General features: G+C 39.7%; 1 protein-coding gene across 3 annotated transcripts in view; it reads right to left on the reverse strand.

Annotated features, from left to right (window-relative positions):
* LOC116146836 (uncharacterized protein YpgQ-like) overlaps nucleotides 1-15,184 on the reverse strand; it is a 33,657-nt gene extending 18,473 nt beyond the window's left edge. For 2 of the 3 annotated variants that reach the window (XM_031432292.1, XM_031432291.1), the window contains exons 1-4: nucleotides 14,893-15,184; nucleotides 14,729-14,759; nucleotides 14,274-14,292; nucleotides 13,707-13,804 (exon numbers count right to left, since the gene is read on the reverse strand). In XM_031432292.1, coding sequence (XP_031288152.1) covers nucleotides 13,707-13,804; nucleotides 14,274-14,292; nucleotides 14,729-14,759; nucleotides 14,893-15,051 — 307 coding nt within the window. In that variant the 5' untranslated portion in view covers nucleotides 15,052-15,184. The remainder of the gene's footprint in view (nucleotides 1-13,706; nucleotides 13,805-14,273; nucleotides 14,293-14,728; nucleotides 14,760-14,892) is intronic. The other variant, XM_031432290.1, reaches the window with a different exon arrangement.
* Between the last annotated feature and the right edge of the window lie 319 nt (nucleotides 15,185-15,503).

Raw genomic sequence — 15,503 nt, forward strand, 5'->3', positions numbered from 1 at the left:
AGATCCTGGAACGAGGATAACGATAACGGCAATGAGTCAGATGCCAATACGAGTGCCACATGTTGTTGCTGAATATCCCGATGAGAGTAAACTTGAGTAATAAGAGGACGAAGAGGAGGTGGAGGTGGGGAATGATGTTGAGTAATGGTATAAATAAGAAAATCATCGGGAACAATTGGGTTGATGAAACTAAAGAGTCGACATAAGCAGTGTCTTCAAAAAACGAAACATCAGCTGAGGCAACATACTCACCCAGTGTAGGAGAAAAGCAACGATAACCCTTTTGGTAACAAGTATAACCCAAGAATATACACTTAAGAGACCTAGGATCTAATTTGGAAAGGAGAGGTTGAAAATCCTGAACAAAACAAGTACACCCAAAGACTTTGGGAGGAAGAGAACATAATGACTAAGAAGGAAAAAGAATAGAATAAGGGATGTGACCACCCAAAACAGAGGAAGGCATTCAATTAATCAAATGACAAGCAATAGAAATTGCATCCACCCAGAATTCTTTGGAAACTTTCGTATGAAAAAGAAGTGTACAAACGACCTCCAACAAATGACCATTTTTTCTTTTAACAATCCCATTTTGTTGAGGTGTATACACACAAGATAACTGATGAATAATACCCCTAGTGGGCAAAAAAGAGGAAAAAGATATAGAAAAATATTCTTTAGCATTATCATTTCGTAAAATTTTAATAAAGTCAAATTGATTTTGTATCTCAACATAAAAGGCACAAAAAATGGAAAATAACTTAGAACGATTTTTCATAAAATATACTCAAGCTACACATGAAAAATCATCGACAAAAGTAGAAAAGTATCTATACCCAAATTTAGACAAAACAAGACAAGGATCCCAAATGTCCAAATGTATAATATCAAACGGAGTCACAACTCGTTTATTTGTTCTAGGACTGTACAACACTCGATGGTGTTTCCCAAATTGACATGATTCACATTCAAAATGTGACACTGACTCAAAACTAAGACACAATTTCTTCAAGATTAAGAGAGGAGAATGAAACAACCATGGAAGATGGAGAGGGATGAATCACTAGTACAAGCAACAGGTTGTGGCATCAGAATAGAAATGTCATCAAGCACGTACAGGCCACTCGAGACACAACCCCCACCAATAATTTGCCTCGTCCTAAGATCTTGAAGACACAATGGGTAGGGAAAAGATAAACACCACAGTTGAATGTATTTGTGATTTGACTAACAAATAATAAATTATAAGGAAATTGAGGAAGACACAAAACAGAGGAGAGAGATATAGATTTGGTGGGATTAAAAGTACCACACCCTCTGATACGACCCCTGTTTCTCACACGTACAAAAGGAGAGTGAAGGCAATTCAGCTGATGCGCAAAAAGGGGAGTTAGTTATCCACGTGGCAAGAAGCATGCTTTGGGTGTGACGTTGGGGAAATATATATTGTGGGATTTCAATTGTAAAAGCATATATAAAAACTTGGAGTATGAATTGGGAGGAACTAGCCCCTCGAAGAGCTAGATATCTTTTATTTACTGCACTGGTTTTTTCTGCACCTTTTATATTGTAATTTCCATTTCAATCTTTCAATACAGTATAATCTTCTTTGATCTTTTATTATATTCATTGCTGTTTGGAGTTGAGCATTATTGCGTGAATACTGAATTACAGTCAGAGGATTGAGTAGCGTTGAGGATCCAGGTTCTCAACACCCTCTAACAGACAAGGTAGATTCATTAGCTAAAGTAACAGAAGACAAATCAAAAGATGATGTGAATGACGAGAGAACACTTGTATCACTTGTCATATGGTGAGTAGCACCAGAATCAATGATCTAGTTGCGATTAGAAGTAGACACACAAGCTGTAGGATTACCTAACTATGTTAATGTAGCGGCAGTCAATGGAATGGATGACAGAGGACTAGCAATCCGAGTAAGGCGAGCATACTTATCGGTAGGATAGTAACCAGGGAAGGAAGAGGTAAGAGACCATCTTGAGTGGTAACATGGGCATATTTTTTAGACCTTTGCCCAGTCAGAGGCTTCCCATGAAGCTTCCAACAATTCTTTTTTACATGTCCCTCAGCACCACAATGGAAACAAGTGCGAGTGCCACAACCACGACTACTCCTCATACCCTGATTCGTCCCTTTGTTTCCTTTACCACTGGTAGTCTTCATGCCAGCTAGAGTTGCATGATTTGTAGCAGTATCCTATGAAGTTCCTCTATTTTCCCCTTTATTGACGCAAAGAAGACTAGCATAGACATTAATAAGAGAAGGAAGTTTGTCACCAGTTAGGAGCTGTGTCCGAACGACATTATATTCTGGCCTCAACCCAGCTAGAAAACATTGCACAACCACTTGCTCTTCTTGTTTTTTCATCTTCACAACATCAGCAGTCAGAGGAAATATAACTCTCTTTTCTTGTAAAGTTTGCTTCACCTCTGTATAGTACTCAAGCAAGGTCTTCTCCTGCATATTAGCTCGATAAATCCTCAACAACAAATCGTGAACATGGGATAAGTCTTGTTTACTAGCGTATAAAAACTCGAGATAATCCCACAATTCTTTAATTGTATCACAGTGATTAGTAATATCATCCACCATTGGATCCAGAGTGTTCTGAATCTGATTGAACAATTTATCATCCTCCATTAGCCATTTCTTCCTAGTTTTCTTATTAATCTCTGTTTTCAGAGGTGGATCCTCAGTTAAATGATCCCTCATGTCAATGTTGGAAACATATCGTCTAATAGCTCGTTGCCATTGAACATAGTTCTACTTTCCCAATAATTTCCTATCTGTAATTTTGGTGGAAGAGGTAACCAAAATTTCAGTCACCAATTGTTTACCTGAATCTGCCATATTGTAATTAAGTCACCAAAGAATTCTACAATAACCTTCTAAAGCTGTTCAATGAACCCAAATCACCAAATTCACACTTCCAATCCAAACAAATGTAGAACAAAACAAACAACATCGGAATCCACAACAAAATCAAATCCCAAAATAAGAAGACAATCTTATCATCAGTAAAAAAATGTTGATCATAATCAGACAAAACACCAACACATACCACCCGAATGGAAATAAAAAACCAATCAACCTACTCAAATATTACTGAGAAGATTCACCGGAATGTAGGAGATTAGAAGAGTCATCGAAATCACAAGAGATAGTGAAATCACAGGAGAACGATAGAAGAATCAGCGAAAGTTGCTGGAATCACAGAATAAGAGTCACCGACCATCGAAATCAGAGCGAGAGACCAGAATAGAAGTCGTCCGTCGCCAAAATCACAAAGAGAGACCAGAATAGAAATTGTCAGCTGCCGAAATCACAGATAATGACAAGAAACAAGATTGTCGGCCGCCGGAAAAGTTAAAACGAAAACTGAATCGGAAGAGTACCAAACCCTAGCTCCAATAACATGTTCATAAAATCGATATTCACACTATTCATTTCATAACAAAAAAATGTCGGGGGATTAAAAGTACCACACCCTCTGATACGACCCCTGTTTCTCACACGTACAAAAGGAGAGTGAAGGCAATTCAGCTGATGCGCAAAAGGGGAGTTAGTTATCCACGTGGCAAGAAGCATGCTTGGGTGTGACGTTGGGGAAATATATTGTGGGATTTCAATTGTAAAAGGGATAAAAAAACTTTGAGTATGAATTGGGAGGAACTAGCCCTCGAAGAGCTAGATATCTTTATTTACTGCACTGGTTTTTTCTGCACCTTTATATTGTATTTCCATTTCCATCTTTCAATACGTATAATTCTTTGATTTTTATATATTCATTGCTATTTGGAGTTGAGCATTATTGCGTGAATACTGAATTCAGTCAGAGGATTGAGTAGCGTTGAGGATCCAGGTTCTCAACAAATTGTATCCGAGCAACGTGGGGTAATGGTGAATAGAGAATGGAAGGAAGATGGAGGGATTGAGAGAGAGATGGGGGTGTTAAGGAAGATGTTAACATTGTTAGGAGGAGCGGCAGCATCAAGGAGTACTTGCGGAATTGAGGGAATGGATTAAAGTGAAAGAGGAGAGGGATGGTAGTGTGAACCGAGGGAAGGATAAGGTTGAATCATCGGGTACCCAGGGAAGCAACGAGGACCTAAACCGAAATCAATCAAACCAATCAAGATCTAACGAGAATGGAAGAAAGATCGAAGATGAGAAAACTGGAGTTACCAGTTTTTACGTGTAGGACCCCCATGGCTGGCTATTCCGAGCCGATAGATACTTCCAGGTGAATAAGTTTGCGGAGGAGGAGAAGTTAGAAGCGGCGGCAGTGTGCATGGAAGGCGACGCACTGAACTGGTTCCAATGGGTAGATTCTCGTGCGCCATTTTCGGACTGGCGATCGTTCAAAAAAGCAGTGATAGACCGATTTAGACCGTCGTACAAAGGATCGGCGTTTGAATCTCTGGTAACGCTAAACAGACCACACGTGACTGATTACCGTGAGCAGTTGAACTGCTGGCTGCTCCCATGCAAGAGGTTGAAGAAGAGCTGCTTATGTGTACATTTACAAGTGGGCTGAAAGAAGAGATCAAGGCTGAGTTGAGATTGGTGCGGCCCAATAATTTGTTTGAGCTCATGGACCAAGCCCATAGAATTGAGAGGAACGGGTCTTAGAAAAAAACAAATGGAAAGTGGGCCGTGCGCCATGGACTCATAAAGGAGACACATATAACGAATTACACCAGGCCCAGAACTTTAAAATTGGCTGGGTACCCAATACAAATAAAACACCAGATCGTTCTTCATCTTTTCAAACACGCACAGTAAAGGAGGAAAAGTTTTTTGAACCAGCACCATCAACCACTCGCGACTCCAGTTTCAGGCGACTCACGGATGCAGAGCTACAGTACAAAGGGAAAGAGGCCTTTGTTACAAATGTGATGAAAAGTTTGGGCCAGCTCACAGGTGCAAAAATCTCACTCTCCAGATCTTGTTGGTTGCGGATGAGAGAGGAAGAGCAAAGCGAAGCTGAAAAACTGGAGAAAACCGAGGACGAAGAACACTTAAAGCAGATCTGGTAGCTCTCTCCATGCATTCATAGTCGGTTTGACGTCACCTACCACTCTGAAGCTTCGGGGTGAACTGCAGGGATCTGAAGTCATTGTGATGGTAGACAGTGGCGCGTCAACAACTTCATCTCCCAAGATCTAGTTCGACAGCTGGGTTTAACGGTGCACGGAACAAAGGCGTTGGTGTCATGGTTGGAAATGGATACCGTGCGGAGTGTAGGGGTCTGTAAAGGGTTGGAGTTAGCCATGCCAGGACTTACGATAGTGCAGGATTTTTTTCCTCTTGATTTGGGAGGGGCTGATGTGGTCCTAGGAATTACATGGTTAAGTACGTTAGGTGATGTTTGTGCAAGGAAGTGTCTTACCATGCAGTTTGAGGTGGATGGAAACAGGTGGTACTCAGAGGTGACCCTTCGCTGGTGAAAAAGTGGTGTCATTGAGCTATGCTGAAATCCTTACACCAGGACCATGGGTTTATGGTGGAATTTTGTTCCATTGTGCGGCAAGAGGCTGAGGAAGTCATGGCCGTGCACCCCGGAATAGCAAACCTCTTAACGGAATTCGCACCCATCTTCGATCACCTACACATCTTCCTCCACTTCGGCGTCAGGACCATTCAATCACCTTGAAGGATGGGGCATCCATACCGAATACAGAACCTTATCGTTATTCTTACACTCAGAAGAATGAGATTGAGCGGTTGGTGGGGAAATGTTGGCAGCGGCATTATTCAACCTGTATTAGCCCTTTTTCCAGTCCGGTGTATTTAGTTCGGAAGAAGAACGGCAGCTGGCGTTTTGTGTTGGAACCGGGCTTTGAACGACATACCATACCCGATAGTTTCCAATTCCGCCATTGATGAGCTGCTTGATGAATTGGAAATGCGGTATTTCTCTAAGCTTGATCTCAAATCAGGGTATCATCAGATTCGGGTTCGTGAGGCCGATGTTCCGAAAACAGCCTTTCGGCACACGAAGGGACTACGAATTCTTAGTGATGCCCTTGGGTTGACTACGCGCCATCAACCTTCCAAGCTCTGATGAATGAAATTTTTCGGCCATTTCTCCGCAAGTTTGTCCTGGTATTTTTTGATGACATCTTAATTACAGTACTAATTTCTCTCTTCATCTACTACATTTGCGCCAGGTCTTTGAACAACTCCAACGACACAAGTTAGTCGCCAACAAAAAGTGCCAGTTCGCTCAAGCTAAACTGGAATTTAGGCCACATCATCTCCCAGAATGGAGTCGAGGCTGACCGGCAAAGATTGATTGCATGTTGTCATGGCCTATTCCAACAACAGTGAAGAGTTTACGTGGCTTCTTGGGGTCTCACTGGATACTACCGAAAGTTTGTTCGGAATTATGGTCAGATCGCCACCATTGACACAATTACGAAGAAAGACTCCTTTAAGTGGGGCCCTGAGGCACAGCGAGCTTTTGAGTGTTTACGACAGCGATGGTCTCGGTCCCGTGTTGGCACCCAAATTTTGTTGAGCTTTTGAAATCAGACGGACGCTTCAGGCTTCGGTATGGGAGCGGTATGGTGCAACAGGGGCGTCCCATTGCCTTTCTCAGAAAGCTTTTTCGCCCAAAGCCAAACAGAATCAGTATACGAAAGGGAGCTCATGGCTATTGTGTTTGCAGTGCATAAATGGAGCCACTATCTGATTGGCAGCAAATTCATCATTAAGACGGACCAACGGAGTTTGCAGTTCTTGACAGGACAGAGGCCGATCACTCCGGAACAGCATAAATGGATCTCTAAGTGCTGGGGTACAAGTTTGAGATTCATTACAATCCTGGCAGTGCTAACAAAGTTGCTGACGCTCTTTCCCGACGTGAATCTGCCTCTGAACTGCTAGCTTTATACCGTATATTTCCTGGTTATGAGACTTGGCCACGAAGCCTTCCAAGACGATAAGCTCAAGCGCATCATACAAGATCTCATGGCCCAGCGACTTCCCGTGCTCATTACACCTTAAACCGTGGCTGCCTCTTATACAAAGCGATTGGTCTTACCCAAAACATCTAAATTCATTCCACACATATTGGAGGAATTCCACAGCACGCCCAGCGGCGGCCACTCTGGTTTTTTTCGCACATATAAAAGGTTAGCTGGTGTTATTTTGGGAGGGCCTCAAACAGGACGTCAAAGAGTGTCGCAATACATGTGGGGTGTGTCAGCAGAATAAAATCTCTCTTTGAAACCTGCCGGATTGTTACAGCCTTTACCCATCCCAGATTTGGCATTCGACGACCTTTCCATGGATTATTGGCGGCTCCTAAGAGCTTTGGGTTCGACACCATCCTGGTCGTAGTGGACAGATTGACGAAATACAGTCATTTCATGCTCTTGTGTCACCCGTATACGGCAACTGAAGTAGCTGCTCTATTCGTGAAGGAGGTGGTCCGCTTGCATGGGTTTCCTAAGCTATTGTTTCTGACCGGGACCGCATATTCTTGAGTAAGTTTTGGACGGAATTATTTCGCTGGCAGGCACTACTCTCAAATTCAGCTCAGCGTCCACCCCCAAACAGATGGTCAAACGGAGGGGTTAATCGCTGTGTCGAGACATATCTTCGCTGTTTTACATGTCACAAACCAAAGCAGTGGCCAAATGGATTCATTGGGCTGAATTTGGTTTAACACGTCCACCACAGCTCTACCAAAATGTCTCCCTTCCAAGCTCTTTATGGTCGTCCCCCTCCCACACTTCTAAGTTTACTGAGATCCATTCTTCGGGGAGGCAGTTAATCAACAAATGATTGACCGAAATGCGTGTTGGATGAGTTGAAAGCCAATCTCATGCAGCTCAGGACCGCATGCGAACCCAAGCAAATTCTCACCGCCGAGATGTGTCCCTTGAACAGGTGATTTTGTTTACCTGAAACTTCAACCTTATAGTTCCGCTCCTTAGCCCTCAAACTCAATGAAAAGCTTAGTCCTCGCTTTTACGGTCCCTTCAAATTCTGGAAAAAATTGGTGCCGTCGCCTATCGCCTAGCCTTACCTGCACTTCCCGGATTCACCCAGTCTTCCACGTTTCTCATTGAAGAAGAGCCTCCATAATTCTGTCCCTGTTCAGCCCTTGCCAGTTGCCTTACTGACGAATTGGAGCTGATGGTTCAGCCGCGTCTGTACAGTCTATTCGCACCTTGTTGGATGCTCTAGAGAGGTATTGATCCACTGGAAGGATTTACCTTCCCATGAGGCCACCTGGGAATCCTTCGCATTATTGAGCACAGTTCCCTCACTTCACCTTGAGGACAAGGTGAGTCTTTTAGGGGGGGCATTGATCCTACCCAATCCGCATCTAAAAATCCTTGTATTTACTGTGACCATGATTATTGTAAAGAATCCCACATCCAGGAGCTCTCTTGAGATATTTCAAAATATGAAGAACCGCATCCCAATGAGATGTCATGGGAGATGACATAAATTGACACTACACTTACTAAGAACGCAATATCTGGACGGGTTATTATAAGATAATTCAATTTCTAAACTATTCGTTTATATCACTCTGGATCATCAAACAACTCTCCATCCTCAACATTCAATTTCACATTAGGAAACATAGGAGTATCACAAGGTTTGGCTCCAATTAGGTCTGTTTCAGTCAACAAATCTAACACATCATGCGTTGAGACAAAACAATTCCTCTCCTACTCCTAGAAAGTATCTTATTGAGCTCAAATCTTTCGTGTTAAATTTAGAAGCTAGAAAGTCTTTCAAATTATGAATGCCACCACTATCACTACCTGTGATCACAATCATCAACATAAACAACGAGAAGGAGAATGCTGGAACTAGATTGCTTATAAAAGACAAAATGATCATAAGTGCTTCTATGTAAACCAAACTCAAACACTACATTACTAAACCTCCCAAACCAGGTACATGGAGATTGTTTCAAGTCATATAAAGATTTTCTCAATTTACATACCTTTCTGGACTCCCCCTGAGCAACAAACCTTGAAGGTTGCTCCATGTAAACCTCCTCAAGAAGATCACCATGCAGAAACGCATTTTTAAAATCAAGTTGAACAGGTCATCCATAGGAAGCTACATGAGAAATAAATAACCGGACAGAGGTCATTTTAGCAACCGGAGAAAATGTCTCCTAGTAATCAATACCATATGTTTGAGCGTAACCCTTAGCAACCAACCGAGCTTTCAACAAGGCCACAAATCCATCCGGATTAACCTTCACTACAAACACCCACTTACACCCAATGACTTTTTTTTTTTCAGTTGGTAAGTTAACTAGGTCCCATGTATTGTTATGCTCAAGAGCCAACATTTCTTCTTCCATAACCCTTCACCACCCATCATAAGTAACCGCTTCAGACACAGAATTGGGAATAAACATGGAATCTAAAGATGCAACAAAAGATTTGGAGGACGGAGACAATGAGGTACAAGAAACAAAAGAGGAAATATAATAAGTACAAGAACACTTACCTTTACGAAGAATAATGGGAAGATCAAAGTCAGAAGGATCTAGATCCTGGAACGAGGATAACGATAACGGCAATGAGTCAGATGCCAATACGAGTGCCACATGTTGTTGCTGAATATCCCGATGAGAGTAAACTTGAGTAATAAGAGGACGAAGAGGAGGTGGAGGTGGGGAATGATGTTGAGTAATGGTATAAATAAGAAAATCATCGGGAACAATTGGGTTGATGAAACTAAAGAGTCGACATAAGCAGTGTCTTCAAAAAACGAAACATCAGCTGAGGCAACATACTCACCCAGTGTAGGAGAAAAGCAACGATAACCCTTTTGGTAACAAGTATAACCCAAGAATATACACTTAAGAGACCTAGGATCTAATTTGGAAAGGAGAGGTTGAAAATCCTGAACAAAACAAGTACACCCAAAGACTTTGGGAGGAAGAGAACATAATGACTAAGAAGGAAAAAGAATAGAATAAGGGATGTGACCACCCAAAACAGAGGAAGGCATTCAATTAATCAAATGACAAGCAATAGAAATTGCATCCACCCAGAATTCTTTGGAAACTTTCGTATGAAAAAGAAGTGTACAAACGACCTCCAACAAATGACCATTTTTTCTTTTAACAATCCCATTTTGTTGAGGTGTATACACACAAGATAACTGATGAATAATACCCCTAGTGGGCAAAAAAGAGGAAAAAGATATAGAAAAATATTCTTTAGCATTATCATTTCGTAAAATTTTAATAAAGTCAAATTGATTTTGTATCTCAACATAAAAGGCACAAAAAATGGAAAATAACTTAGAACGATTTTTCATAAAATATACTCAAGCTACACATGAAAAATCATCGACAAAAGTAGAAAAGTATCTATACCCAAATTTAGACAAAACAAGACAAGGATCCCAAATGTCCAAATGTATAATATCAAACGGAGTCACAACTCGTTTATTTGATCTAGGACTGTACAACACTCGATGGTGTTTCCCAAATTGACATGATTCACATTCAAAATGTGACACTGACTCAAAACTAAGACACAATTTCTTCAAGATTAAGAGAGGAGAATGAAACAACCATGGAAGATGGAGAGGGATGAATCACTAGTACAAGCAACAGGTTGTGGCATCAGAATAGAAATGTCATCAAGCACGTACAGGCCACTCGAGACACAACCCCCACCAATAATTTGCCTCGTCCTAAGATCTTGAAGACACAATGGGTAGGGAAAAGATAAACACCACAGTTGAATGTATTTGTGATTTGACTAACAAATAATAAATTATAAGGAAATTGAGGAAGACACAAAACAGAGGAGAGAGATATAGATTTGGTGGGATTAAAAGTACCACACCCTCTGATACGACCCCTGTTTCTCACACGTACAAAAGGAGAGTGAAGGCAATTCAGCTGATGCGCAAAAAGGGGAGTTAGTTATCCACGTGGCAAGAAGCATGCTTTGGGTGTGACGTTGGGGAAATATATATTGTGGGATTTCAATTGTAAAAGCATATATAAAAACTTGGAGTATGAATTGGGAGGAACTAGCCCCTCGAAGAGCTAGATATCTTTTATTTACTGCACTGGTTTTTTCTGCACCTTTTATATTGTAATTTCCATTTCAATCTTTCAATACAGTATAATCTTCTTTGATCTTTTATTATATTCATTGCTGTTTGGAGTTGAGCATTATTGCGTGAATACTGAATTACAGTCAGAGGATTGAGTAGCGTTGAGGATCCAGGTTCTCAACACCCTCTAACAGACAAGGTAGATTCATTAGCTAAAGTAACAGAAGACAAATCAAAAGATGATGTGAATGACGAGAGAACACTTGTATCACTTGTCATATGGTGAGTAGCACCAGAATCAATGATCTAGTTGCGATTAGAAGTAGACACACAAGCTGTAGGATTACCTAACTATGTTAATGTAGCGGCAGTCAATGGAATGGATGACAGAGGACTAGCAATCCGAGTAAGGCGAGCATACTTATCGGTAGGATAGTAACCAGGGAAGGAAGAGGTAAGAGACCATCTTGAGTGGTAACATGGGCATATTTTTTAGACCTTTGCCCAGTCAGAGGCTTCCCATGAAGCTTCCAACAATTCTTTTTTACATGTCCCTCAGCACCACAATGGAAACAAGTGCGAGTGCCACAACCACGACTACTCCTCATACCCTGATTCGTCCCTTTGTTTCCTTTACCACTGGTAGTCTTCATGCCAGCTAGAGTTGCATGATTTGTAGCAGTATCCTATGAAGTTCCTCTATTTTCCCCTTTATTGACGCAAAGAAGACTAGCATAGACATTAATAAGAGAAGGAAGTTTGTCACCAGTTAGGAGCTGTGTCCGAACGACATTATATTCTGGCCTCAACCCAGCTAGAAAACATTGCACAACCACTTGCTCTTCTTGTTTTTTCATCTTCACAACATCAGCAGTCAGAGGAAATATAACTCTCTTTTCTTGTAAAGTTTGCTTCACCTCTGTATAGTACTCAAGCAAGGTCTTCTCCTGCATATTAGCTCGATAAATCCTCAACAACAAATCGTGAACATGGGATAAGTCTTGTTTACTAGCGTATAAAAACTCGAGATAATCCCACAATTCTTTAATTGTATCACAGTGATTAGTAATATCATCCACCATTGGATCCAGAGTGTTCTGAATCTGATTGAACAATTTATCATCCTCCATTAGCCATTTCTTCCTAGTTTTCTTATTAATCTCTGTTTTCAGAGGTGGATCCTCAGTTAAATGATCCCTCATGTCAATGTTGGAAACATATCGTCTAATAGCTCGTTGCCATTGAACATAGTTCTACTTTCCCAATAATTTCCTATCTGTAATTTTGGTGGAAGAGGTAACCAAAATTTCAGTCACCAATTGTTTACCTGAATCTGCCATATTGTAATTAAGTCACCAAAGAATTCTACAATAACCTTCTAAAGCTGTTCAATGAACCCAAATCACCAAATTCACACTTCCAATCCAAACAAATGTAGAACAAAACAAACAACATCGGAATCCACAACAAAATCAAATCCCAAAATAAGAAGACAATCTTATCATCAGTAAAAAAATGTTGATCATAATCAGACAAAACACCAACACATACCACCCGAATGGAAATAAAAAACCAATCAACCTACTCAAATATTACTGAGAAGATTCACCGGAATGTAGGAGATTAGAAGAGTCATCGAAATCACAAGAGATAGTGAAATCACAGGAGAACGATAGAAGAATCAGCGAAAGTTGCTGGAATCACAGAATAAGAGTCACCGACCATCGAAATCAGAGCGAGAGACCAGAATAGAAGTCGTCCGTCGCCAAAATCACAAAGAGAGACCAGAATAGAAATTGTCAGCTGCCGAAATCACAGATAATGACAAGAAACAAGATTGTCGGCCGCCGGAAAAGTTAAAACGAAAACTGAATCGGAAGAATACCAAACCCTAGCTCCAATAACATGTTCATAAAATCGATATTCACACTATTCATTTCATAACAAAAAAATGTCATATACAATATAATATATTTACTTCTATCACAATTACATATATGCCCTCAATCTATCTACACTATTCCTATCAATTGTGAAGATGGGAAGAACACAGACGAATATATGCATATGGAAAAGGGTTAGTCTTACAAACCATCCCTAAGGTTTGTTCAATATTAGGCAGGAAGACAAGTTCCAATTTTTCATCACAAACCACTCCTCTATGGCCTATGCCCAGAATCTTTGTTGTTTACTTGTTTTTATTTTCATAAACCACCCCTCCAAAGGCACATCTTTTAACCATTGGTACATTCTATAGAGAAGGAATGAAAGTAAATTCCTTATGCAAATTTTATGAAGAAAAACTAAAAAAATACAGCAAGAGTCTGTAAAAGTGAAAACTAAAAATAATTTGGAGAAAAGATAATGGAACTAAAGAGACAAAGAAGAAAAGAGTCGAATAGACAAATAGTGACAATTTCATCTCTTTTCCAGGAAAATACATCAATAATGATTTATTATCAAATCTTTAGAATATGCTATCAAAACTGCAACACATGCATATGAAGAGTTCCAAAAGCCACAAGTTTACAAGTTTAGCAAGTGGAATTATGCATACCTCACCAGATCTTATGGTAAATTTGCATGCTGAAAGCAATTTAAGTAATACGCAAAATACTCACCCATTTTTTTAATGATACTTAATATTTTTGTCTTCTTGTTTTCCTCTAAACCCTCTTCCTCAAGAAAGTCCTCAACAATCTTCTCCTCAGATGGATCTCTGCGTACCAAAGTTGCATCAGGAAGATTAGGAAATGGAGTCGACAGAAAATTCAAAGGGGAAAATGGTTTATAAACAATAATAAAGAAATAAAAAGAGCAAAGGGAAGGAACACAGAAATCAGTTAATTAGACATTATAATTATTAAGAAAACAAATTTTCAATTACCAAGGTCCTGGACAGGAATGTGAGTTTCACGCATTGACACTATTAAGAGTGATTTACAAAAAGAGTACCGCTCACAATATATGAAAAAATTTATATGAAACATTTTGTAGTATTCATTCATTGACCGATAAAAGTTCTACATGCAATTTTGTACAAACTCAACCAGCAGTTCATACCAAAAGCTAGTTAATAGACAATACATAAATATTTTAGGCACATTTTGATGCAAGAGTAATGACATATGCAAAGGGGTAGAGCCAAGACATATAAAACCAAACATATTAAGAAGAGAAATACAAACCTCAAGTACTTGTAGTCACCTGCAATAAGCATCCAGTACATGAAATTATTTTTAATTTCAATAAAAGCCATTTGGAAATAACATATAATAAACAAGATAACAATGAAAAGCATTCCAAAAGAATGATCTCTGAAGTAAATATTGAAGTGTATACACATGCTTACTGCTATAGTAAAGCCCGCATAAAAGAGAGTGAAAAGTTTGATGATTTAGAAAGATAATTCTACACAGATGTACCCCAGCATGATTAAAAAAAGTATTTAAAAAAAAATAAAAATTCACTACTTCTATGAACATTTTGCCTTTGCATTCCTACCACATGAACTGAGTCACTAATTACTACCCAATAATCCATAAATCAAATTTAGGAGCAAACATAATCATGTTTAAAAATTAGAATCAAATAAGTATGGGATATCTTGAATGCTATAAGTAAGAGAGAGTAATGAGTTGACCTATATCATGGAGAAGTGCAGCAAGCTCAACCTGTCAAAATAAACAAAGTGAAAAAATTAAGAGAAGAAGGAATATTAAAGTTAAAGTTCAAAAATTTGCTCAATAAAATAGAATTTAAAGATTAAGAAACAGTGAAAAAGATGATGAGGGGGAGGGGTTTTACGATTTCCATGGAGTCGGGGTGGGAAGAAAGGCCTTCCTCGCGAGCAAGAGAGAGGGCGAGGTCTCTAACCCTCCAAACGTGAGATGCATCGTGGGAGGCGTCGTTCCCTTTCATGCATCTTTCAACCAGTTTCTCTGCATTTCCCACTGTGCTTCCCATATCTGTTAGAGGACGAAAAGGCTGCGCCCTCCTTCGATGTTTTGGACTACTACTGACTGGCTGGTGAAAGTTTACCAAAACCCGTCTTGAAAGAAGAGGATTCTTTAAAACTTTAACGTTTGGTATTGGTGCTAAATGTAACGATATTATCCACTAGCCCGCCAGAATTGACCGAGGCATTATATATATCTAATCTTAAATAAAAAAAAATAAAAAAATCAACCTAATTCAACAATTCAACTTTACTCACTAAAAAAGGTTTAATTCATTTGAATTTTTTCCCTTCTGATGTTGGGACTGATTTGAACCCAACTTACAACCATCAGTTCATCTTGCATTTGGATATTTCATGAAAATATTTCCAATAGATATTTTCATAGGGCATTAATTGCTTATTCTAATGTGGGTAAATTATTTGTAAAGATTGTTTTTATTTTTTTCCCGTTTTAAGA

The sequence above is a fragment of the Pistacia vera genome, unplaced genomic scaffold, assembly GCF_008641045.1.
Source record: "Pistacia vera cultivar Batoury unplaced genomic scaffold, PisVer_v2 Contig483, whole genome shotgun sequence".
Classification (NCBI taxonomy): Eukaryota; Viridiplantae; Streptophyta; class Magnoliopsida; order Sapindales; family Anacardiaceae; genus Pistacia; species Pistacia vera.